This window comes from Plectropomus leopardus, chromosome 15 (genome assembly GCF_026936395.1).
Source record: "Plectropomus leopardus strain MGB_pleo_1.0 chromosome 15, ASM2693639v1, whole genome shotgun sequence".
In the NCBI taxonomy this organism is placed as follows: domain Eukaryota; kingdom Metazoa; phylum Chordata; class Actinopteri; order Perciformes; family Serranidae; genus Plectropomus; species Plectropomus leopardus.
Genome location: NC_142190.1, coordinates 33638855 through 33666498, shown reverse-complemented (window position 1 = coordinate 33666498; position 27644 = coordinate 33638855). Strand labels below are relative to the sequence as shown.

The 27644-nt window shown below is 41.0% G+C and overlaps 2 protein-coding genes across 2 annotated transcripts in view; one reads left to right on the top strand and one right to left on the bottom strand.

Annotated features, from left to right (window-relative positions):
• Positions 1-3774: 3774 nt before the first annotated feature.
• Positions 3775-14412, bottom strand: tiprl (TIP41, TOR signaling pathway regulator-like (S. cerevisiae)). Its single transcript, XM_042499130.2, has 8 exons — positions 14258-14412; positions 12902-13029; positions 10836-11015; positions 9297-9396; positions 7262-7393; positions 6698-6793; positions 6189-6251; positions 3775-4629 (listed from the first exon to the last, which is right to left on the bottom strand). Exons 2-8 carry the CDS (start codon positions 13024-13026, stop codon positions 4498-4500), a joined length of 828 nt encoding a protein of 275 aa, XP_042355064.1. The 5' UTR covers positions 13027-13029; positions 14258-14412; the 3' UTR covers positions 3775-4497.
• An 11007-nt stretch (positions 14413-25419) lies between these two features.
• The window catches only part of sptbn4a (spectrin, beta, non-erythrocytic 4a), a 52082-nt gene continuing 49857 nt past the window's right edge, over positions 25420-27644 (top strand). The window contains exon 1 of the mRNA XM_042498655.2: positions 25420-26512. Within this exon, the coding sequence (XP_042354589.2) occupies positions 26390-26512 (123 nt within the window). The 5' untranslated portion in view covers positions 25420-26389. The remainder of the gene's footprint in view (positions 26513-27644) is intronic.

The following is a 27644-nucleotide window of genomic DNA, read 5'->3' as shown; positions in this document are numbered from 1 at the left end:
GAATTCTTAATTTAGGTGATGTTTCCCTTTAACCTTCATTTTATCTTTGTTTGGGTTCTGTGTACAGAATGCGAATTCCTGCATTGATGCAATGTTGGTACAACTGACAGAACATGAAAACCTTCCTTTGGTCTGACTTGGGAATCTCCCCGTATATTTATTTCAGGAATCAAGAGGGAGAGAAATGGTCTCCACTCAGACATGAATTAGGGAGGTTGTAGAATATAGCTAGGACACCAGGAAGTCTACCGGACATGGAAAACTATTGAAACTTTTCAGTCAGTTTTCATTCTTAACACACACACACGTCACCTTTCTGTTCAAATAAGAACAGAAAGGTGACGGCAGGTCAGAGACTCACCTGTGCAGTGTGCACTTAACGTTTTTCATTGTGTAAGGCTTTTGTACGCCAAACTGCTCAATTTCAAATGTATTTACTAGTAGGTTCACTCATTCATTCATTGTACTCTTAAGGGTCAAGGGGGGGGGCTGGAGCCTATCCCAGCTGTCATCGGGTATGTCATATTGGATATTGTATTGTGCATTGTGCGCCTACTGTTTTGTATATTGTAAGGAATCTGCACTGGTTAGTTGGTCAAACTGTAAATTTAGTAATTGTGTATTTCATATTGTATTTGTTATTGTTATTGATGATGTTTACAGTAATATACGTGGTGCTTACAGGGCTGCACCCCGCCCCCACTTCGGACACTCAGATCACATCTCTCTGTTCCTGTATCCAGCCTACAGACAAAAACTGAAACAAACGAACCCTGTTAATAAACAGGTAAAACTCTGGAACCAAGAGTCTGAGAGTATCCTGCAGGACTGTTTTGCTCGGACAGACTGGGATGTGTTTCGGACTGCAGCCACTTTAGAGGACTCTTCTGTCAGCATACAGGACTATGCTGAGTATGTGACTGGGTACATCAGCACTTGTGTTGAAAACATTGTACCCACCATACAAGTCCGAAAGTTCCCCAATCAGAAGCCCTGGATTAACAGTCAGGTACGCCACATGCTGCGTGCTCGCTCTCTTGCTTTTAGATCAGGCAATGAGACAGAGTACAAAGCTGGGAAGTATGGACTGAGAAAAGCCATCACAGTGGCTAAGAGGCAGTACACAGAGAAGCTGGACGGCCTCTACTCCACTGCTGATGCCGGGCGAATGTGGCAAGGCCTGCAGCACATCACGGACTACAGGACCACCATCAGCTCCGTGAGCTCCTGCCGTATGACCTCAACCTCTTCTACACCCGCTTTGAGAACTCCAGCTACCACACAGAGAGGCACACACACACCGGGTCCACTCAACCCCCCACCCCACCCCCACCAACCGTCTCATCAGGCCAGGTACACAGAGCTCTGAGGAAGATCAACCCCCGCAAGGCAGCAGGACCAGACTGCATTCCTGGGAGGGCTCTCAGAGCATGTGCCGACGAGCTGGCTGATGTTCTCACCTCTATCTTCAACCTTTCCCTCAGTCAGAGCATTGTTCCCTCTTGCTTCAAGACCACAACCATCGTCCCCCTCCCCAAAAAGAGCCCACCCACCTGTCTGAACGACTACAGGCCAGTAGCACTCACTCCAATCATCATGAAGTGTTTTGAGAGAGTGGTGCTGGCCCACATTCAGAACAGCTTACCGGACACCCTGGACCCCCTGCAGTTTGCCTACCGGCCCAACAGGTCCACCTCTGACGCCATTGCTGCCGCCCTCCACTACTCCCTCTCCCACCTGGAAAACAAAGACTCCTACATCAGGATACTCTTTGTTGACTACAGCTCTGCCTTTAATACAGTCATCCCCCACAAGCTCACCCACAAACTGTCCTCACTTGGTCTGCACCCCGCCCTCTGTGACTGGCTCCTAGACTTTCTGACTGGCAGGCCCCAGTCTGTCAGAATCGGTAACAGGACTTCAGCCAGCATTACAACAAACATTGGCACCCCACAAGGATGTGTCCTCAGTCCCATCCTTTACACCCTGTTCACTCATGACTGCGTCGCCTCCCATAAGGAAAACATCATCCTGAAGTTTGCAGACGACACCGCAGTGATAGGACGGATCACTAGCGGCGACGAAGCGGCCTACAGGAGGGAGGTGGCCAGTCTGGTGTCATGGTGTGAGGACAACAACCTCACCCTCAACACAGACAAGACCAAGGAGATGATAGTGGACATGAGGAAGGAGAGGAGACCTCAGCAGCCACTCTTCATCCGGGAGCTTGAAGTGGAGAGGGTGAGCAGCTTTAAATACCTGGGCGTCCACATCAGCGAGGACCTCACCTGGACACTCAACTCCACACAGCTGGTTAAGAAGGCGCAACAGCGGCTGTACTTCCTGAGGAGGCTGAGGAAATTTGGCATGTCGCCAAAGATCCTCAGCAACTTCTACAGCTGCATCGTTGAGAGCATCTTGACCAGCTGCATCACCGTGTGGTACGGCAGTGCTACTGCTGTGGACCGCAAACGCCTGCAGAGAGTGGTGAAGACTGCTGAGAAGATCATCAGGACTCCACTGCCTTCTCTGCAGAGCATCTACCACCGCAGAGTCCACAGCAGAGCTGCCTCCATCCTAAAGGACCCCACCCACCCCCAGCACGGTCTGTTCACACTTCTACCCTCAGGCCGGAGGTACAGAAGTGTGAAATGCAGGACCACTAGACTAAAGAACTCTTTCTTTCCCGCTGCAATCAGACTCCTAAACTGCTGACAGGAGTCCACACAGCAACTACCTCACACACACGACCTCATAACTGTACCAGACAGTTTACTACTTTGTTTACACATGCACAATTGCACTGTTCGAATTTGCACTGTACTGTTTTATTTGCACTGTTCTTTCTACTTCTATTGTAAATTTCTAAATTTCTTCTATTGTAAATTTTTAAATTTTTAAATTTCTATTTCATATTTCTTTTATATTTGCTAAACGTTAGGCATTCTGTGGACAGCAAAGTAAGAATTTCATTGTACAGGGAAACATGTTTCCATACTGTGCATATGACAATAAACACTTTGAATCTTGAATCTTGAATCTTATTGTGCAATTCATAGTTATTTTCTTTTACAGTGCAAGAAATCTGCATTGGTCACTTAAAATAAACTAAACTGAATAGCGAAAAGAAAATACCCAAATCAACTATGTGTTTATGTATCGCTAAATACTTTGTCTTTGCTGTCCTATTTGCATCTCTCTATCCAAGCACATTTATTAATAACTGATTAGTTAATTGGTTCCTTTGAAGTGGTGTATTGCTGGCACCACAACAAAAAAAAGTTATTGCTCAATTTTTCATGATGATGACTGGGTTTTTTTTCTACTGGAGTCTACTCATATTCTTTAAAAACAGCTCACAAATAAATTCATTTTTTAAAAGACTCAAAACAGTTGCTTACTGTAGTTTCTTAGTGCATTTGTTTGGAACTATTTTCAGCAGCGGATTAATCCACATTTGCTGCTCTAAAGAGTAACTGTGGCAGCAGGATGGAGTGAGTCCAAATGAAATATAGTATGAATGTCTACTGTAATGAAGAAGCATGTGGCTCATTGATGTTTTTTGTTACTCTTCTCTTTCTTTGGGATTCTACGCACTCTCAGGGGAATTATTTTATAGGATGGATGAAAAATTCCATATTTTAATTGCACAGATTTATTATAATAATTCCTGTAAATCTATATTCTTTGCTTTGAGTCCCAGTTCCTACTGCAACATTAAATCACCACCACCACCCTGGTCACTGCTGATGTTGTTAAACTAAACACAGGTCACACTGTTTGATGAAGTTTAATTTGGGTTGAATGCTGGATTCATTTACAGGATCAGTATTGGTAGAGACCTTTTATACAACAAACCCCCTCTAAACATGCTCAACAGACAAGAATCCAGCAGAAGATAAGCAGGTAACTATATTTGCACAAACAGAATGTATTTGGCCATATGGAAGACATATTTATATCGATTCAGGAGGTGGAAATAAGCTTTGTCCCCTTCCATAAGTCACCGTAGAAAATACAATCGACGTATTTACAGAAATTCTTGATGACTTCAGAAAATACAGTGCTGTTTAGTGTAGCTTTTTTTACAAACACATCATTGATATACTAATATAACAAACAGCTACCCTACCAAGCCTTTCGTGTAAAACAGACGATCAATTTGACAGCGGAAAAAAAAGTCTCTTAAAACAAAATCAGTTCAAATATGAACAGAAATAGATGCTAGACCAACGTATGTCACTGGGGTTAAAGTTTGGATGACATCACAGTGCATCACTCTGCACTGACAACTTGGTGAACGTGTCTAAAGCCAGGTCAGAGAGGTCTAACAACACACCATCAGAGTGCTCACAAATAAAAACTATCCGCGTGCAGATATCTGAGGGACAGATCGATGGTTGTTATGTTACTGTACAGTTATGGATGTGGTTCCAGATGACTTTTCCCATGTTTGATCATGCAGGACATCAACGTAGAGCTGTGATTATAAACTGGTCACTGGCGGCTGTCGTCAGCAGCTGTGTGAGGCTGCATCTCAGGAAGCTCCAGCTTCTCACACTCTGTAAGCTTCAGGGTTAAGTGCTGGGCGATCTCATTGGGATCCGTGTACAGAGCAGCAGGGACGTTCTGAAGGAGAAACAAACCAACATGTTCACATGACAACAAGAAATATATCATCACAGTTACACAAGGAGGCTTTATGGCAAAGGTTTCATTTAACCCTTTGAAACCTGAGCAAATTGATATGATTTCTTTATTTTTATTGTGAAATGCAGTGATAACGGAAAAAGTGAGAACAGGAACAACAACATATAAATGTGCAAAAGAGACAAACAATGACACATACAATGAAACTAAAGACAACAAAACAAAACAAAACAAAACAAAACAAAACAAACAGGAAATACAGCACAGGCTTTAACTGATGGATGGATGATGTAGAAAAAAACCCCACATAGATGGATGAGTGTGTGTGTGTGTTTGTATGTGTGTGTGTGAGAGAGAACTGCTTAATACAGTTAAAACTTCAAACAAAAGCCCAGTCCTGATTAAACACCCAGTTCCGTTTACTAGAGCGGTGTGGAGACACATTTTGACAATGTCTCAATGAGAAGAGCAGTCGAGTTGCCATACAGTTCATTTTTATAGAAGTTCTCTGGATGTACAAAACCGGGTTTTTGGCCACCTGCTGATGTTAACGTTAGTTAGCTGCTTAGATCACACACACATACATGTGTATATATATATATATATAATATATAAAGTTTTGTCAGTATGAACACACTACAGACATCATTAACTTGGTTAGATTCTACACAATTCAATCATTCAGTTCAATTTACTGAAACGTTGATCACCACAGAAGACAATATTATCAGCATAGTGAACAATTACAGATGCAAAAAAAGAGATTAACAGATGTAGAAGACTATTTTATAAAAAGCTATGAAAAAATGTCCAATGAACTGTATTTACAATTATTTTACAGACTTAATATAATTTCAAGCATTTTCTTTCAGGTCATTTCATGCTTTATAGTATTTTTTGGCCAATTTTTGGCCAAGTAATTTTCTTGTACTTTTCACAGATTTCTTGCTAACCTTTGGGTAATTTCTTCTTTTGTTGCTCATTACCTTCTTCCCCACGTTTTTAAATAAACTAAAGCCAATTTGCCCAGGTCTCAAAAAATGAAATATTTTAATTGTAGTTCCATCTTTGCTGAGCAATAGTTTTTTGTGAAAGTTACCAAAAGCCTGTCCCAAATAGACGCCTCTTTAAATATAAGCCTGTTGAGTACAGTGATTTAAGCAAATAATAGCCCAGGCTACTATTTGAAGTTTTATGATACAGCAGTCCCAACAAGAGCCTCACATGTGGAAGGATCAAGGACATCCATAACATTTTTGAACAGGGTTACCATCTCTACACATACGCAATCAAATGGCCGAGTGTCATACTTCTACCCAACCGTGCCAACAACTCCATCTACTGATGGACAGTGTGAGATGCAGCTGAAAAAAAAAGATTTGAAGTGGAAAGTAGGGCAGTTGGGGTGAAGAATGTATTTCCATACTCAAAAACACTTTCTTTGGAGATGTTCTTGTGCAGCAGGAGCAGAGGTGTGAGCAGACCTCTGTAGCTGTGCTCTGCTGCCTGTTATCAGTGCATGTTGTGCCACAGCTCACCTTCAGTTCTGCTATCTTGCTTTCCCTCGTGCTGAATTCTCGCAGCATGTAATTCTTTCCAGCCTGGAAAGCAAAACAGCATCACCATCTATTACTCATTTCAGCCTTACCCGAAGACAGAATCACTTCAGCTACATTTCGATTCTATGACTTGCTCATTAAACACCACACACGTGAAGCCTGCATAGATATTGGTTGGATATTGTGAATGAACTATCCATTTTCTTGGTGTTCCAACAGAGTTAGACCCTGTGTGCCTCCTTCTTGGTCTCCCAGATGGACATATCAAACACGAAAGACCATTTAAGCTGAGCTTGGGGATAAACATAATGCCCGTTATCATTATGTTTTGATGTTATCTTATTCCACTTTGTCTTTTTTTTCTTATGTTTTAATCTTGTCATGTCATGTCTGAGCTGTTCCGTGTTTATATGAAAAAAAGCAGTAAATATATTATTTAAAAAAAAAACACCAGGCAGTGTACTGTGTCCTGCAGGAAACCAACTCACCTCATGATACAGACGTGTGTCGTTTATTCTAATCAGCACTCCGTCCACTCGGAGGAAGAAACGCAGCAACAAGAAGAAGCTGGTGGGCATCACCCTCTGCATCAACAACAAGACACACAGGATCATGTGACACTGCAGAGCCGCTCTTGCTAAATTCATTTCTTCACACTGTTTGCATGCAACATCGTATCATGATACAGTAAAAAACAGAAATCAGTGCGGAATGCTACATCTGTATTTCTTCTCTAAGCGTAGTGATCTTGTTTAATCCCACCACAGAAATTTGCCTGCTGAGCTCCCCCTCACTCCCAGGATGGACCTGTTGGCTAGATCCAGGAGCTGACTGCATTACGGGAAACTCTTTAGGTGTGAATGTGTGCGTCTGTGTGAGTGTGATTCCTGAAACTGAGAGCTGGGCTTTCAATTAAATGAATAAGGGGTCCTGATAACACAGACTGTGGCTCAAAAATCCATTCAAAGCTCCATCTGACTCTGAACTGTTAGTAAATCTGCTCCTTGTTTAGATCGACAGCATCACCTGTTCATCATCAACACAGCACTCACAATTTTGACGCTGATCATTGAGACGCCGTGGTCATGCAGCTCGTCCTCGAACAGCAGCACCTCATCAAAGAACATGATCTGCTCCCTCGCCTTCAGCTTCTCCATGTCGATACGTTCTGCTGTCTTTGTCACCTGCAAAGGACAGCAGACAGAAGAACAGAGGTGTGTACTACAAAGCAGGATTAAGAGTTAGCGAGGTAACTTCAGCGTTAACTCTGGGTTTTCAGCACCACAAAGCTGGTCCACTTTTTATCGGGATAAATCACCATGGTAACTCATGCTGAACAGCTAACCTGCTCCACAGGTCACACAGATAAAACAAGTTTATATTTTTATAAGGTCAGTAGAATTATTTTATTGTTCCAGGCTTTCTATTTTCACTCTGATTTTAAAACAAAGCTTTTCACAAATGGAGAAATTGTTTAACACAATAAACACATGATGATTTTAGTTTGTTTTTTTTTCCCCGCAGTGATATCTGACAGTGTGGCTGATTTTACACTCTGATTCATCACTGCAGAACAGAATAACAGGAGACACATGTGCAATGATCACTGGAAATACAAAGAAGATCTTTTATCAGAAAAATAATCCACACACGGTGGAACTCACCAATAAAACCAACACAAGATATTCTCTCTTAAACTAGTTATCATACCTCTGTATTATTTTCAGTGTTTCTATATTTTCTTATTCTTTTATAAGATTATAGGCTGTCGTTTTCATGGGCCGTATTCACAAACATTCTAAGAATACTCTCAGAGTGCTCCTAACTTAGCCCAAAAATTTAAAGCAAGGAGTCCTTGCTTAGAACTGATTTATGAACATTCTCAGAACAACTGAGCAAGGAAGGGACAGATACTTTAAGCTTAGTAAGGAGCTGTGGTTGACCCTGTTAATAGGTATGACACATACTTTTAACAGAAGTGACTGGTTGTCACAGACACGCCCTGTAGTGAGCCTCAATGGTATGGACACTAGAAATGAAATGAACTGTGTCACAATATGAGACTGTAAGAGCTCTGTTTTACTGTTGCAAAAACCTTAGAGTTGTCCTCACTTTATTTCTGGCAATATATTGTTATTGTGTGGGGTTGGAGATATAGGTGACTGTCTACAGAGATTGAGCAGAAATATTCTCCCTGCACCATCAAATCTGTAGCATTTCATTTACTCACTGTCATCCTGCATTTGGAGAATATTTATTCTACATGTTTCTGCCGTTTTCTCCTCTGCTTCACAAAATCTTCAATCTAAAGTCCCCCCTCCTACTTCTAACAGTTTTTCACCTTAGGAGCTCTCTTAAGGGCTAAGATGTTTTGTGAATAATTATTATCTTTAACAGGATCTAATCTCAAATTAAAGGGGCAATTCATAGACCATGTCAAAAAATTTAAAAAATGTCATAAAATTTTGTTACTAGGAGAAACTCTTAGTACTAAGAAGTGTTGTGACTATGGCGCCTGATGACTATGACTTCTTGCTGTCCAATTAACATAACATCAACGCAGGTAATTAGTATCACCTTCTAATCTAATATCATATGAAGTACTTCATTCATGGTTCTGATGATGTCCCTGGTGATAAAATACCCCACCTCTTTCACATAACTATGCTCCGGAATGTAAGTGAAGTCACATAACAGGAAGATACATGGGGAATGTTAAAGTGGCTCCTTAGAGCAGGCCTGTGGACACAAGTCACATCCACATAGCAAATGGGCAGCTGAGGCTCAGGAAGTAAAGTGAGTCATCTGCTAATCAGTACATTGGTGGTTTGATCCCCAGCTAATCCAGTCAACATGTCCTATCTTTCCCAAGTATCCTTTGGCAAGATACTGAACCCCAAATTGCTCCTGATGGCTGTTCCATCAGTGTGTGAGTGTGTGTGTGTGTGTGAATGTTTTATTGAGAAGCCAGTGGCAGGTGTAGGGTCACCATGGCCACCAGTGTGTGAATGTGATTCTGAGCAGGTGAATGTGACTTGAAGTGTGAAAGGGCTTTGAGTGCTCCACTCGGGTCCTAAAATGACTCACCTTCATCTGCATGCTCTCTCCTATAAGAGTGCCCCTGTAGTCTGTGGTGTAGGTCCAGTCATAAGGTCTCACCACCTCTTTGGAGTGTTCAGAGTCAGCTCTGGAAGGAGATCACAGACACTCATGTTAACATCACAGGCAGCAGTCTTTGTGTCTCTGGGAATGAACACCTTTATAAGTCTGTCACATTTTTTGTTGTGACAGTGTCCCTGCAGGTGCTGTCTGTGATGTCCTGCTGTCTCACCCAACAGCTGGATAAACGCACACTGTTGTCTTTTATGATATCCTTTAATATCAAAATTGTTTTTATATCATACATGCAAATCACAGCTCTAATATGAAACAATATCTGTCATTAATGAAAGTAAACTGCATGGCTGCCAGAGGAGCGATCGCATCCTGCTACCAAACTCAACAAACACTGTTTCCATGCTTTTTTGTCTCACTCCTTCAAGAGATAAACTGGACTCACTCAACACTTTGCAACCTATGTAAATTGGCTCGATTTCTTTCAAAAACATGGGAAGAAGGCAACAAACAACTTAATAATAGTAATAATACATTTTATTCATAGAGCGCTTTTCACAATACTCAGAGATGCTTAACAGAGACAAAACTTAGGAAGAAATGACCCCCAGCAAGAAATTAGTAAAAAGTTTTGTTTTTTTTTAAATGCTGACAATTACATTGTAAGAAAGAAAGATGGAAAAAAGACAAAAAAGGAAATTACCTAAAAAAAAGTGCTTAAAAAATAATAATCTTTCTGAAACATACCTTTATGTATGTATATGATAATTATATAGTTCTCAGATTTCCCCCCCCATAGCTTCTTTTAAATTAATTTAAAATTTTCTAAATCTTGCAATTTTTAGAACATTTCTTGCCAACTTGCTCATTGCCTTTTTTCCCATGTTTTTCAAAATGTAATCAAATAAATTTGCTCAAGGTTCATAGGTTAAAATACTTGAAAGGTGTCCGAATGCAGCACAATGTACATGATGTTAATCCAGGTTTCAAAGGAATAAATGTCAAGCATGGACAGGCAGGTGTAGGTCAGTGCAAATGTGAGGATGAGCACAGGACATTTCATACTGCAGGAGCTCTTCTCTTTTGCTTTTGTTTGTCTGAATGCAGCAGAGAGCTTTCAACTGGGCCTGAGCTCATCCAAAGAGTCCAAACTCAGGATGTGTCTGAACAGGAAGGACATCTGATGCATTTGTCCTATGTGGGGGACACCAGTGGACAGGCAGCTGCTGGGCTCAAAGTGAGTCCGTACGTGGTACTGTTTGAAAATCCCCACCAGGTTTTAGAGAACATGTCAAATAACAGATTACTGTCTGTTTCCTATGCCAAATCAGCAGTAGCTTCTTAAATGCATGATAAAACTCTCTGTGGACAGAATTCAAGTCATTCTGCAGGAGACCAACTTTGAGTTTTTCAAATGATTGCTGTTCATGCTAACTTTAAGCTGCTGCTTGAAACACATAAACAAAAGAACAACCCCCGAGCTGTGGTGACACTCTGTGCTGCTCATCTTGCCTGCTCTCCAGCCACTCCTGAGCACACGCCACCTTCACAGCATCCTCCATGTTGTTGACTCTCTTTAGGGCATCGATGGCGTTGAACTCGATGCCGTAGCCGTCTGTGTGTTGGATGCGCAGGAGGTTGTCTCCAAACAGCATCTCTGGAAGAGAAGGCATGTTCATCTCCTCAGCTAACCTGGAAAGGAAAACAACAAACTGCTGACAGCTGGAACACTTTTGAAACATCACACTTAACCTTTCTTTCAAAAAACACACTCTTTAGTTCTATATTGCAAAGTTTTATCAGTCTGCAAAGTAGTTTTTCTACATGCTCTGCTCTTTGCAGATGCTAAGCTAATATTGTTCATGTCGTAACCATGAATACATGTCTACAGCTTACTGAGATGTGGTAACAGATTGGCTGCAGTTTATTCTGTTTAAGTACTGTACCACAGGGTTCATTCACATTTTTACCAATAACCTTACATGACTTTTCCAGAACTTTGAAAAGAAAACATGGCTTTCAAACCCACAGGCCCACAGGTTTGGGAGGCTTGTGTTCTTTAAAAAAAATTGAGCCATTTTCTTTTAAAAATGTTGGCGATTTTTAAAGAAAATTTTTTGGCCAATTTTTGTGTCTGTGTGTGGGGGAATTGATTGTTTAAGAATGCTTTTTTTAAATTCCTTTTAAAGTTTGCTTTAAAAAATTCTGGTAAATTTTAAAGAAAAAGTTTTGTATGGATTTCTTTTTCTTCAAAAAATTTGGGTGATTTTTTAAGATGAAATGTTGGGAATTATTTTTCTTCTTTTTGTTCTTTAAAAATTTCTGGAAACTTTTAAGAAAAAATGCATTTTTTAATACCTTTTTTGTGATCTTTAAAGAAAACATGCATTATTTTTTAAAGGATTTTTTATGACAGCTTAAGCGTGAAAGGGAGAGAGAGAGAGAGAGAGGGGATGACATGCAGCAATGGGCCAAGGTTGGAATCATACACATAGCCACTGCAGCAAGGATGTAGCCTCTGTACATGGGGCTCCCGCTCTATCAGCTGAGCTACTGGGCGCCCCAGAAAACATGCCACGGGCCTGGGGGTTTGGAGGGCATGTTTTCTTTTAAAAAATTGGCCCGGGAACAAATCTGGCCATTGGATGGATTTTAAATGGCCCTCAGCTTGTTGTTTAAAACATACCCTGTAGCCCTACATATTATTGGTAAATAAAGCCAGATCACTTTGGATTTTTCCGTTCACCTCACGATGGTAGGACGATCACACAGTTTGTGGACATGAACCAAGTGGAAACCCCACAGAGGAACTAATGTGTTTTCATGAAGAAACAACAAACAAGATAACGAGGAGTAACCTAACAGCTGACATTTCCTGCTCGGTAGCAGACATGAACACAGCAAAGAAGGGGTGTTAAAAAAAATCTAAACATTTGAGCATTGCGATTTCAGGTTTTGTGATAGTGTTTTTGAAAATAAATACACTATCAATTTTTAAATCAATAGTTAACATGTGTTGTGTTCAACCCCTGACTGCTAGATAGCAGGGCTGTCACAAGATTCTGCCATTCAAACTTGTTACAGGGGTAGTATGAATATAGGTCCTACTGTTCTAACTGCATTAAAAAAGTTACCTTTTTCTACTCACATTTTATGTATTTGGTGGAGTGGTCCTTACAGTGCTTACAGTTTTGTGATATAATCCTTCATATTGAATCATAACTTGTGTTTTGGTATGTATTGTAAGGCTAGAATCCTGCCAATACAGAAACCTGCAGCAAAGATGTGTAAATTTGAAAGCAAATTCTTTTTCAGTGAAAGATGAAATGGTTATGTCATGTTTGTCATTTGTAAAGGTTTTTTTGGTTTAAATAATCCACATGTTGTGGTGGCAGCTGCCACCCTGGTATTTTCACTTTATCTAATCCAGCCCCCATTCATAAAAGACTGGACACCCCTGACTTAGGACATTACCATATCCAAAATCTGAGAGGATATCAAGTCTCATATCAGGATATTGACATCATTTATGTTTTTCCCGGCCCTCTCTGCTACCTGCTATAAGAGGAACAGCTCACCGTTCAATGTCTTTGGATTTCATGATGTGGTTTCTGGCAGCAGTCACTTTCCATGGTCCAAAGGTGAAGTCCTGCTTACTGCTCTTGAAGCCATGCGACATCATGGTGGACAGAGAGGCCAACATCGACTGCAACAGAGATCAGCAGCACACTGTTCACATGGCTGGTTTGTTAGTTGTCTGGCAGGAAACACTGAGCTGACTGAGGTGGATGAGTTTGAGGTCAGAGTTCTGTGCAGGTCAGACCAGGTCCTCCACACCACAGTGGAAAGCCCATTTCTCTGCAGCTGCCATATGCACAGGGACACAGACATGTTGAGACAGAAACAGGCCTTGCTTGCTGAGTTTGCACTAGCTGCATGTTAGGGATGCACCATATTGGATTTTTTCCAGTATCCAATATACCAATATTTTCAAACACAGATACTGATATATGCAGATATTTTTCGCAGCTTATTGCAGAGAACCTTAAGTCTCTCCTGTAGTGGAATGAGCACATCATAGTGATGGCTCACTGATGGCAGTGGCTCTCATTTTCACAGATAAATCATGAAAACCAGCAGACACCCAAGCTACTCATATTTAAATTAGCTGCAACTGAACCCTCATACACAACCTTTTTTTGTCTCGCTCTATATTACCATATTTGTCTTCATGGATGTTGAATGAAGACACACCTCATGTTTAATATGTACGCTGTTGATTAAGCTCTAACACGAATCAACAAATTGTTAATCTACAAACTGTAATAACGTGGTTTTAATGTAGTTAGTCCTATCAGTTCATCCAGTGTTGTGTGCAGCCTCCAGAGGAACCGTTACAGGGGAAGACAATGAGAGACACTCAGCCTCGACATTTCTTCACTCAGCATGTTCACATTGAGGGTTAGCTTCGTTAAACCCAAGAAAACACAAATAAATGTATGTTTTCTTTGGTTAAATCCAGCATGCACTCATGTTAAACCTATTTGAACTCTCCAACGACTCTGTTGTTTTTTACCCACTGTGCTTTTTTTTTCCAAATAACGTTACACAAATGAGAATACTGCATTATTGGACTCTTGTCTCGGTGTGTTGGTGACGTTACACTCATTTCAGAGAAAAAAAACATTCAAAGCAACTCGACATATATGTAGTTGTAGTTTGTGAGGGAGCTGCTGTGTGTTGCCGGTGACAGTCCGTTGTGTCAGTTATTGTCACAGCGGTGTGATGGAGTGCTCTCTGCCTCTGTTGTGTCGGTGTGTGTGTTTGTTTGTGTGCTGTTGGACAGTACACACAGCCGTCCATGGCGAGAACAGCTGGAGGTGTCTCTAGCTGTGTGTGACAGCGTGCACTGACAGAAAGAAAAAGCTGTTTACCTTGCTGTTGTTGTCAACTGTTAGCTGTCATGGAGGCTGCTTGAGTGCGCCTGTGTAAACTGTTCGGGTATGTTTGCTGCGTTCACGCTGTGGTTCCGCTATTTCAATGTGTCCTTCAGATTACCGGTGTCCGGTGTTACTCTCCTTCCGCCTAATGTCTGGTGATTATTATAGGACATTTATATTATATACCCTCTTGAAACTAAAGGAATTATTATTATTATTTTCTCAAATGAATTGTCTTTTTGAGGGCTCAGTGGCGCATGAAGCATGGATCTATTATAAATATGGATAAGGCGTGGGGGCGGGGCCTCGTTCATTTCTTATGAGAGCTGCTCAGTGCAGGCCGGAAGTGCTCCATGCTCAGACGCAAAATTTACGTGGCCGAAAGTGGAATTACAGCGTCACGTGATGCACACTGGCCCAGAAAGACTTTTCTCCATTTGGTTAACATTGGGAAAGAGACCACCTTAAATCAATGAATATTTTTTTGAGGCATGTTGACTCAACGCATTTTTAAATTGCCATTTTTAAGAACATTAAGTTCTGAAGATGTAAAATGCGCCATTTTCCGAATAAAGATTCGGAATTTGGTATTTTTACCAGACATAAAATGTCTGGACATGCATGTAACTCTTGGAGTACCTGACACAACACAGGCTTCGTGCCGGTCATAGTAATGGATGTTTTTGAATCATAATGCATAATTTTTACCATTGTACAACACATCCATACGCTGTTGGCTGTAAAGTAATATAGACGTCTTACGCTGTATCATATCAGAGACCGTATATACAGTCTACAGTCTGTATTCAAACAATCGGTTATCAGTGATCAGCGCGGAGCACTTGTGACAGTCATTAAACGATACTGAACGTAGTATTTACTTAAAGTTGAGCAGTGTAATAATACAAGGGGCAATGTTACAAGGCACCACCTTTTAATATATTTTTGTAGGAACAACACTTTTTGATTCTGTTAATTTGATTTCTCCGGTCGTGATTACGATATGATTCCATGATAAGTTGTATGTATATTTGTGTGTGTGTGTGTGTGTGTGTGTGTGTGTGTGTGTGTGTGTGTACAGAGAGAGAGATAAATATACCATTATCTGATTATCACGTAAATATTAAAACTGACAGCACCGCTGTCATAATACCGTCAATTAGCGACTGTTGCTAATAAACTAAGCTACTATGAGCATGGATGTATTATAAGGAAGTCTGGATACAGCTGTGGGGGCGGGGCCTCATTCATTTCTATGAGAGCTGCTCAGGGGCGCATGAAGCAGAGAAAACTCTTTTTTATAGAATGTAAAATACCCGGATCTACTGGCCCATAGAGCATGCGTAGAAGTGATTAACGACAGTCGAACGCGGCTGAGTGTACCCGAGCACTGACTCCCACTCACTGGCTCACTCACACAGATGACCCGGAAAAGTGCCAAGCGTAACAGCACCGGTGCACGAAGCCTCCTCGTAGTAGCTTAGCTTATGAGCAACAGCAGCTAATTGGCTGTATAATGACAGCGGTGCTGTCGGTTTTAATATTTACGTGATTATCAGATAATAGTATATCTATCACACACACACACACACACACACACACACATATACATACAACTCATCAGGGAATCATATCGTAATCTCGACCGGAGAAATCAAATTAACAGAAACGTGTTGTGCCCATAAAAAGGTGGTGCCTTGTAATATTGCCCCGTGTTTTATCACACAGCTCAACTTTAAAAAATAATACATTCAGTACCTTTCAGTAACTGTCTCTAGAGCTCCGCGCTGCTCACTGATAACCGGTAGTTTGAAAACACACTGTAGACTGTATATATGGTCTCTGATACAGACACATTAAGACAGCGTATGGATGTGTTGTAAAATGATAAAAATTATGAATTGTGATTAAAAAATGATGAATTACAGCAAAAATATCCATTACTACAGCCGGTACGAAGCCTGTGCTGTGTCAGAAACTCTTAGAGTTACATGCGCGTTGTCCCGGTAGAGTCCCGCGGGTCTGATGCGCATTCATTTTATGTCTGGAGAAAGACCGAATTCTAAATCTTGATTCGGAAAATAGCGCATTTTACGTCTTTAGGACTTGATGTTTTCAATAATGGCTATAAAAAATGCGTTCTGAAGAGTCAACATGTCTCAAAAAAAATTATCCAGTGATTTAAGGAGGTCTCTTTCCCAATGTTAACAAATGGGGAAAAGTCTCTCTGGGCCAGTGTGCATCACGTGATGCTGTAGTTCCACTTTCGGCCACTATGTAAATTTTGCTTCAGAGGGTGGCTTGACTATGAGAGGAATGCTCATGTGAACGCACGCTGTTCGTTTCGAGCACTGGGGTTATTTGTGTGAGCGAGCCGGTGAGTAGGAGTCAGTGCTCAGGTACACTCAGCCGCACTTGGCCATGTTCGGCTGTCAATCACTTCTGCGCATGGTCTATGGGCCAGGTATTTTTCACTTTTCTAAACCTTCACTTCACCTTCACTCAGGCCATGGATCTATTATAAATCTGGATACCCGAGCACTGACTCCGACTCACTGGCTCGCTCACACAAGGTACCCAAGTCAAGTGCTCGAAGCGAACAGCGCTCATTCACGAGCATTCCTCTCATAGTAGCTTAACTTTTTAGCTAATTGGCGGTATAACAATAGCAGTGCAGTTGGTTTTAATATTTTGCTACATGATAATCAGATAATGGTATATTTATCTCTCTCTCTACACACACACACACACACACACACACACACACACACAAATATACATACATCTTATCAGGGAATCATATCGTAATCACAACCGGAGAAATTAAATTAACAGAATCAAAATGTGTTGTGCCCACAAATAAAAGGTGGTGCATTGTAACATTGCCCCCTGTATTATAGCTCAACTATAAGTGAATACTACATGCAGTACCGTTTAATAACTGTCACTAGTGCTCCGCGCTGCTCACTGATAGCCGGTTGTCTGAATACAGACCGTAGACAGTATATATTTGGTCTCTGACACAGACATGGTAAGACGTCCATATTGCAGGCTTTACAGCCAACAGTGTATGGATGTGTTGTAAAAGGGTAAAAATGATGTGTAGACTATACAAATCTATCTATCTATCTATCTATCTATCTATCTACACACACACACACACACACCCACACATGAATACATATATATATAGTGTATCGATCGCTCTATACACACATACACACACACACACACACACACACACACACACACACACAAATATACATATAGTTTCACAGGGAATCATATCATACTCACGACCGGAGAAATGAAATGTGTTCTCTCCACTCAAATATAATAAAAGGTGGTGCCATGTAACATTGGCCCTTGTATTATTAAACAACTCAACTTTAAAAAAAAAATTATGCTCAGTACCGTTTAATAACTGTATTACACTTTTACAGCCAGCAGCATATGGATGTGTTGTAAGATACTAAAAATGATGAATTGCGATTAAAAAATGATGAATTACAGCAAAAATATCCATTACTGCGCGAAGCCTGTGTTGAGTCAGAAACTATAAGAGTTACATGCGCGTTCACGCGGTAGATTTCCGTGGGTCCTATGTGCGTTCATTTTATGTCTGGAGAAATACCTCTTTATTCGGAAAATGGACCATTTTATGTCTTTACAAGTTAATTTTCAATAATAACTATAAAAAATGTGTTCTGAAAAGTCAACATGTCTCAAAAAAAATTATCCAGTCATTTAAGGAGGTCTCTTTTCCAATGTCAAGCAAATGGGGAAAAGTCTTTCTGGGCCAGTGTGCATCACGTGATGCTGTAATTCCACTTTCGGCCACTATGTAAATCTTCCTTTAGAGGGCGGCGCACTTCCTGGGGGCTTGGCTTCATGTGCCACTGAGCAGCTCTCATAGAAATGAACAAGGCCCTGCCCCCACAGCTGTATCCAGATGAATAATAGATTCATGGGTCCAGTCTGCCCCAAACTTCACTTTTGATGAGAGACCCCCTGAACACATCTATATGACAATTTTAAGCGATAATGAGAGCGCCACCTATTGACACAGGAAAGGCAAAGTTTTACACTAAGACATCCAAATCCTAGTTGGTTGACTCGATTTATCTGAAAATGGTTTCAAAATATCCTTAAGATGTTGATGATGCTTGAAAATGAATATTGTGAGTTTTCATTGAAAGGCGTTACCGTAGTCGGGTGGACAATTTCTGTGTTTCCACATCAAAAACTGTTTTAACTTCACCTCAGATGGTCAGATCTTTACAGAATTTTACAGATTTTGTAAGAGTCCATGCCTGAAGACATTTGCGGTGCAATTTTGAATCATAGTCATAGCGCCACCTATTGGTAGCAGGAAGTTACTTTTTTTACTTTTTCATTTTTCCCCTGTAGCAGGTTAACTCAATTGACCTTACATTCAAATAGAATACTGTAAAGACCTTCATGATGTACAGAAATTAAACTTTTGAGTTTTCATCAAACGCTGTTGCCAAAGTTACCCATTATTTGCCATAAAACTGGAAGCACTTTTTGAGGGACAAGGCATACACCAAAAGAAAGAAAAAAATTATATGAAAGTAGAAAATCATTTTAATGTATAATATTTTAGCTTTATTTTGAAAAGCACATTTTGTGTGGAGCAATATAATTGTGTGTGATATTAAAGCAGGCCCTAAGGGTTGAAGATCTGAGGTCTGAAATGTCTCTGTGGTATTTTTTAACATTTTGCAGATGCTTGACTCATTTTTTACATCCATGAATTTGCACCTCCTCCACTGAGGCAATTTGTAATGCAGAGGGATAGTAATGGCAGGCAACAAGGGCAACTGCCAGAGGGGACTGTGTTGTACAATACAGATGTCGCAAGTTTGGGCAAACACTCCTCTCAGTCAGAGCCACTAACTACTGAAACATCTTCCTGTTACTAATTACCAAACCTTTAAACATAAACTTAAAGAAGTAAAAAGCAATTAAACTTGAAACCTTGTAATCATACCACCTCATCTCAGGCACTGCCTTTACAAGCTCTCTTTGATTTGACATTTATCTGCTACCTCTCTAATATATGTTCATAATGTTTTTAACTGTCTTGTGCTGTATGTGTCATATGGTCTATGTGTCCTACTGTGGAGTTTACTGAAGTATATTAATAACATTAGGCCACCTCGACAATAGAGCTCACCAAGGATGACATTTTTCTGTAGGCCAACATGAAAGTTAGCACTGCCCTGGCTCCCTCATCAAAAAGTGTATGGGATTTTCCATTGGATTTTGCATCATTGCAGAAAATAAGCTGTGTAGTAAACAAACGTTTATGATACTTACACGTTTTGTTCATCAAGATAGTCTTCATAAATGAACACCACCTTTATCATTATTGAAACCTAAATGCAAAAAAAGTAAAAAGCTAATAGTTAGGCTATAACTACTAGCATTGACATGAGGTATTTTAGGGAAATACTACTTTTATAATCTGAATTTAAACAAAGCTCCTACAAGTGCAGACAATATGAAAAACCAAAAAACCAAAATGCTGGCAAAAAACAGTCACAGAGGCACCAGCAGCAATCTGACATACATGCCAATCACTGCCCAATCAGTACTTTATATTGCAAAAACATACTTCCCAGGTATTACTTAGACAGTCAACACTGTATATAATAAAAGACAATAGCTGTCATGCCAAACGGATTCTCTCTTAGTCTTCCTCATATCTATGATTTGTTCTCATTTTTTTTAGTACCCTTTGATTTCTTATCTTTGTTCTTCTTAGAACAGTGGTTGACAGCACTTTTACCAAAATGATTGAAAAACATGTAAAAACATAAACATAAAGCAAAGCATGAATATCATAAAATCTAATTTAGATTATTACATGATTTAGAGTGATTATGGTTGAATTTTTTAATCTTAAATTCGTGGTCTAAAGAATTGGTCCATGGAGCCTATTTAAGACAAAAAAATATTGCTGTGTATGTTTAGTGTCTGAATGACTAACATACTGCTCTGAGATGCTCTGGTGATTCAGGCTTTGCATTACGCAAAGAATACGTTTTTAGATAAATCTATATGATACGATGGATGAATGGTTGAGGAGCAGTATCACATTGTCAAGAACTTCCTGTGTTCCTTTTAATTATTTTGATCTATTAAAATAATTTGTCAATTTCAAAATCTTTCACTGAGTACTTACATCAAGAGGTTAAAGCAGGATCAACTGAAGCGCTACTGTTTTTCTGTGAATTTATTTATTTTTTCTTAATTTTTTAAAAAAATTTTCACAAATGATAGGAAGTTGAGTCTGAATGCTGCTCAACAAATACGACACCTATTGTCTTGTTGGGGCTTTACAGTCCCTCCATGGTCTTGAGATATTGCATTGAAACAATTTACGTAAATCCCCACGAATTCTATGCAGCCTTGCAATTTTGTCTAATCACTGAAGCTTTACTGCAAATTTGACTATTTACCAGTTGCATGCAAATAATGCACAGAATATGTGACCCCAATCAGCCAGATGGGGGCGTTGTAATCAAGGCTCAAAAATTCAAAGTTGGCGAGGCCACGCCCCTCACACTGTGAATATATCATGGATGTATTATAGGGAAGTCGATATATAGAAATTGACCTATTGCTAGGCCCCGCCCTTGAACGCCAGGAGCCAATAACAAAATGCTGCACAATGCTCTCAGACATCCTGCTCATAGAGCTCTATAGAAAACCATCAGAAATTTTGATTTTCCTGCGTTTTTACTGAAATTAATGAAATAATAATTAAAAAAATTGTCAAACAGTGCACGGAGTAAATGCAACACTGATACGGGGTATCCTGAGAGGCAAGAGAATGGAGTGTCTTATTAAACCTTACATAAACAGAGCAAAGTGTCTCCTTTGGATTAAGCAGCTCAACATAAAGAAGCTAAACAAACATGGATGTCTACATTTGTTTTAAGGTAAGGCAACATAGTGTTAGCAAAATTTACTGCAAAGTGTCAAGTATATATGACCTCATATTATATCAGCAACATAGAGTGGCGAGGGGATGATGTATTTTTGCAAGTCAACCAGAAAGTAAGCATAGTAGTGGTTCCCTCATCAAAAATCATGTCAAAAACCTTGTGGAATTTTTGAATGGGGTTCTCAGTTATCGCCAAAAATAAGCTCTCTGATAAGCACAAGTTTATGAGACGTACATGTTTTGTTCAGCGAGATAATCTTCACAGATGAACACCACTTTTGTGTGTTTTGAAACGTAAATGAAATCACCAGATGCAAAAAATTATTATTAGGCTATACACGAACTACATCGCGGTCGCATGTATTAAACGTCACAACTACAAACACTGTAAAAACATGTTAAAACACAATCGATAAATATTATACAGATAAATGTACAAGTTCGAGTGCGAGTTGGTAAAGCTGTAAAGGCAGACAAGTGGGTTTAATGAGTTTCTGTGTCCGTACGTCTAACATCCCCAACAAACACTGTAATCCCATTTAGCCACTTGTTAGCAGTTTTTTAAGACGAGTAAAACCTAAAAGTTCAAAAATCGTGTTTAAATATCTTTAGCCTGTGTTAACCACTGACCTTATTGAGGGCATTTTACCGAAAAACCATCAAAAAACCCATAGACTTATGGACAGGGGAACCGGGAGTGCTATGAGACTAATGGACTTCCGCGTTTTAGGACTCATTACTTCACCACTCTAATGTGTATAACGTCACCGTACAGCAAACTTTGCTAGGTAACGTTAGCTTAAGTTAGCTAATAGCCGCTAACGTTATGGCCAACTTAAGCTTCGTAACATTAACTCATCATGTCATCTGTTCAACTTAGTATTAGCATTTTTGTTCTGTTCAATGTTCAATTGGACATCAGTGTAAATTGTAGCAAAATGTAGTTAATGCCCACCTCAACTAAAAAGCATTAATGTAAACTTGGCTGTAATCAGGATTGGAAATTATTCACTGGCCACATGCTGGTAAAACATGCATGTGGCTGGTAGATTTGCTTCACATGCCAACGAAAAAACAACAGTAATCTATTGAGTGGCTGGTAGATTTTGGAAACCACCAGCCAAAGTGACAGGTGGACAAAAAGTTCATTTCCAACCCCTGCTGTAACCAGGGCTGCCAACTTTTCTGAAAGTTTGGAATGAGATTTGGAAGGAGCTCTGCAGCCCACCTTTACTCCCAGTTAGAGAATGGGTGAAATCAAAGCAAGACAGATAGACTGGGGCACCAGGCCCCCAAATCACTAAATCCGCCCCAGATAAAAATGGAAGCAACAGAGCGCAGCTGGATGAGAGATGGAGCGATGCGTCGTCGTATTTAGACAGAATTCCATCTAAAGTCTGATGGAAACTCAGACTAAAACAAAGTCCTCTGTAGAAATCTAAAGTCACTTTCCCCCACTCAACTGTTCAGATGCTGTGAGGACAAACTCTGCTGTCTGTCTCTGGTACTGCACCACGCTGTCAGTCTGCTGCGATCTATCGATCAGCTGTGTGAATAGCAAAATGTGTAAGGCATATTGTTTTCATTAGTGCTTTCTATTTTTTGTCAGTGGTTGAACATAGTAAAATTTATCTCTTGGGCTCAGTTACTTTGTAACTTACTTACTTGTTACTTACTTGTTACTGTTACTTTACTTTGTATATTGGGGCAGATGTGACCCCCGGCTCCCCGTGGAGACTACACACATGGTCAAGGCCTCTAAATCGGGAGAAATACGGTAGAAATGTGACGCCGGGAGGACACCAAGAGAGGGCTGCATGAAACAGGAAATTCCCGTGAATTTTGGAGGGTTTGCAGTATGGCTGTGACACACTGGTCATGCACACTGGCTCTACAGCTTGTTGTAGTGTTGATGCATGAAGTAACAGGTCCTAATGACAGCTGAGAAAAGGTCCAGGAAGGTAGCCAAATGAGCTACGGCCTTGCAGATATATATAGCCTTTGTTTGCATTCATTAATTTTTATGTCACATTTAGGAACCGATAAGCAGAACAGATTTTTTTCCCACAGGTACCCGGTACTTGGCATTAAGTAGCTACTCGTTCTTTGGAAATGAGTTTCGGTTCCCAACTCTACTAGCAGATTTGATAGGCAGATCTGCCCTGAGAACTCTCATTCTGTATAATTCTGAAGGAAGTCCAAACAATACTGCTGGTGACTTGACCAGCCCTCTTCAACACTTCCTAAAACTTTTTTTTTGTTTTGGATTTGATGGCGTAAGAAAAAGGGGGTGTGGCGTGAGAGTGTGTGAAGGGGGGCGGGCGCGTGTCTCACTGTCAATGTGTGCGATTTGGCAGCTCGGCTGTAATGTTACAAAGAAAGCAAAGGCTGGCTAATGCTAACACTTTCGATGGCTTCTGTGTGAAATAAGTAGCTTCTGTCCCCTAACGTGACACTGACAGTCACCATATTTTGTTTAAGCAGCGCTGTTTGTCCGTGTGAGCTGAGGGGGCGGGGCTAAGCAATAGGTCATTTCAAAACGCAAGTCCAGCTCAATGTGCCTCACAAAAAGCCTCAAAAATTATTTAGGCACGCCTGGATAGATTTTCAACCATTTTGAAAGCTTTTGAAAACACATTTTTTACAACTTCTAGTGGAATTACTCTACATGTGGTTCCGTTTAGGCAACAAAAGCATATGGGAACCAACACTGCAATGGATTGAGGGAAGGAGGCATGCAGTAAGGTATAAAAATACAAAAAGAAACGTCATATTCAGAGAGGAAGCAAACACTGGACTCTCACATGAAAATCTAGGGTTTGTTGGGCCCATCCACCACACCTCGCACCCACCTTATGCACACCCTCCTTCATGCTACTTATATTAGGCCTACATTGTTACTGTCAGTGTCTAAACCTGATTGCATCCTGCTGTGTATCATGAAGATGCAGTAGGTACCATACAACCGTCCGCTGGCTTATCATTACACCAGGACTGGTTTGTAAGGCGGCTTTTGGCGTTGGGATCTTATATGCCAAAAGCACTGACAAAGCAGTAGTATTTGACGACTTCAGAATGAGAATGGCACCAGCTTTGGTAGACATTAAATGTTTATGCAATTGACCGATAGGGGGTGACAGTCTTGCAAAGCAGAGCGTGGCCAGGCAGAGATTTGTACATAACTAAATGAGCATCTGGCTGATTGTCTGTAAGTTATCTTTCATGCAGGTGATGTAAACTGTCAAAGGTCCTGATCCTTCAAAACATATTATTATTAGTAGCAGTAGTATTAGTATTATTAATGTATATATTTATAATTTATTGGGTCAAACTGCGTCTGATGAATTCTAATTGATTTCTACAAACCAAAAATGTAGATGTTTTGGTTCAAGAAAATGCAGACAATCTTTGAAATTCTGAACTATACTTATAAACACTACACACTTGTACTACAACACTTGGCACTTTAAGGTCGTGCTCCACCTAACTGCGCTCATGAAACTGTAGTCAACTCTGGATGCTGCAATGGTTCAATTAGATAAAATTTGGCATTTTTAAGGATATGTTTTCTTTTTTAAAGTGCAATGCTGGAGGACCACTGCAAACTAAAAATTAGAGCTTAACAGAAAACATTTTTTGAAAATTGTCTTATTTATCTATAATTCAGATGTAGGAGAGCAGTATTAGCCAAATCACACAGTCAAATGTGTGCACCCTCTGTACCCAAATGACATATTTGCAGCAGGAGAATCACATGTAGGTCTCTTTACAGAGGGAGGGGGAACAGTGATCTGAATCAGTCAGCTGCACTGTGGACCATGTGTGCACGCATCCTTCTTCACTCTCATTCAGCTGTTTTAAAACGACACCTCCCCCCCTCCTTCCCAAATCCTGCTCCTGCTCTGAGTGCAGTCATTTCTAGTGCAGAGAAATGTCCCTGGTGACACTGAGGGATGACGCAGGCTCTCTCTTCCTTTCTCTGTTTCACTAACCCCCTCACTACCACAAACACCATCTTTTCCCTCTTTTGACTTGCTCTCCCCTTCTTTTTTTGCTGTGGCGCTCCCCCTTTCTCCATTTCCTCTCCCCGTCTCCCTCTCCCCCTCTCCTTTTGCTGTCTCCCCCCTCTCTCCCCTCCTTCTTGCTCTCTCTCCCTTCCTCCCTCCCTCTCTCTCTCCTTCTCTGCTCCGGCACTGCAGTGCTGATTGTGATTGCACACACACACACACACACACACACACACACACACACATACACACACACACATACACTCACGCAAGCACACACACGGGAGCGTAGCTGAGAGGCAAGGACTGCAGCAGCATGCACCAACCGCGGCTGAGCTGTTCGGGGACACGAGGAAGGGGAACTGAGGAGAGAATATAGTGTGCTATCTCACACCAGCCTACGTATGCACCTTTGCAGTGGAGGGAACGATGCATTTAAAGAGCAGATAGCTTATGTTCTCCGGCCTCCTCTGCACTGCCTCTGCATCCCATTCACCCTGCTCCTCCCACTTCAACTCTTCCTCCTCCTCCTGTATACAGCATCATTAGACCGGACTACAGATTGACTGGGACTAGCGAGTGCTGGATGGTCAGGTTTGCCCCGGCTGAAAGATTCTTCTGTGGCTATGCTACATCTACATCCTCACTGATGGCTGGATTGTAATCGACATTTGGAGCTAGAAGATAACCCACAACCCGTCAGGAATCTTGGATGTGTGTGCCATTCTTTTCCACTGTTGTCATTGGCGCATTTCCTCTATTTGGCTGCTTGTTTTTGCCTTCTCCGAGACTTGCTAGCAGGCACTGCAGCATCAGGACCGCAAGACCCATGAGGCAGTAGGGCATGAGGACCCAGGGGCGACCCAAAGGAAGGGCTTGAGTACTTCCATTGCTACCACTGCTGTTGAGGTGCTTATCTAGGGTTTTTTTTCCTCCAGAAAAGGTTGTCTGGTGGGGGTTGGGGTGGGTGGTAACAGCACAGGTACCTAGGCCCCTGCAGAGCGGTTGGCTCTTGCGTAGGGAGGCAGGCAGGACGTCCTGTGGGAAAGGGGGGAAGAAGGGCTGGCTCGAGTGTTGAGCTCCTGATGGTGGCTATTTTTGTCTCCCCTAACTGAGTGATTGGGACAGCGGGTGGAAGAGAAGATGCTTATGGCCCGAGACACGGCGCGGGATGAGGCTCAAAAGCTACACAGGAAGTGGCTGAAGCACCAGGCCTTTATGGCTGAGCTGGCCCGCAATAAAGAATGGCTGGCCAAGATAGAACAGGTGAGTGAAACATAATGATGGAGAGAGGGAGGGATGGATGGGGAGGTCAGAGAGGCATAGCAGGTGAGTCAGGGAGGAGGGTACATGACAGGGTAACAGTGGGTGTGGTGGCAGTAAAATATAATAGTAGAATAGGTGAAAGTCAGAGAGATGTCATCACTCAGCTTCATTTCATTACTCTGCTCGGGGACATCCTGAATTACATTCTCAAGGTTATCCTGTTGTAGTGTCTTTGACAGCGAGGTTCACAGGTGGCAGGAACCCTGTGCTTCTTTGGTGTTTGTGCACAGATTTTAGAGCACCTGAACTGACCTGCTCAGTTGGAGGTGACAGTGAATCATGTAGAGGACACTAGAACCTTTACAGCAGTAAAGGCCAAACTTACACAGAATGCAGACTGCTTTCATTTCCATGGATTTATAAATGGTGTCTGTTAGGAATACATAAGGTCAGTTCCGTCACAAAAACATTCTCAGGTTTGTTTTTTTGCCCCACATTCCCATCATGCTTTGCCACCCTGCCACTCTGCTCTCTCTGCCCTCTGCCTTAGTGATGCTCAGGTGGGCTCTCGAGATGTAAATCAGTCAATGAGAATCCATTTCTGCTGATGGAACTTTGCATTTGGCCGGTTTAAGTCACAAATATATGGATGGCGTTATTTAGTTGGTGAGGTTTGTCAGACTTTGACCTTGCTAACATGTATTTACATCTCTGATAATATCCTAAGAGGCTTTGTTGACATTTCCAAGTGTTTTAATTATTAATTTTTATTGAATACATTAGCAGCCATATTCATTTGTGTTACATCCTATGACTAAGTAATTCACAATAATATGTTAGTTGAAATACTTCCAGTCATTTTAGCCTTTTAATTCATGGTAGGAACACCTGAGATGTTATTTTTACAATGACAGTACAGAGGCATTTACATGTGAATGTTTAAAACTCAGAGTAGCAGCTGAGCTAGAATAGAGGTATAAAAGACAAAATGTTGTCAAATAGGTACAGATTTGGAGTTCATTTTGAGTGCCTAATGGTACTTGTGGGATAAATTATTTATTTATTTACAATTAAACAATAATGCCACTTTTACTATGCACTGTAAATTCTTAATAAAGGTTAGAAGACAGTG

Excerpts from the sequence above, each read along its gene's own strand:
- tiprl (XM_042499130.2), bottom strand. The coding sequence starts at position 13,026 with ATGTTGGCCTCTCTGTCCACCATGATGTCGCATGGCTTCAAGAGCAGT. Across the intron at positions 11,016-12,901 it reads AAATCCAAAGACATTGAACG|GTTAGCTGAGGAGATGAACA; the intron begins GTGAGCTGTTCC and ends TTTCCTTTCCAG. Across the intron at positions 9,397-10,835 it reads CAGGAGTGGCTGGAGAGCAG|AGCTGACTCTGAACACTCCA; the intron begins GCAAGATGAGCA and ends ATCTCCTTCCAG.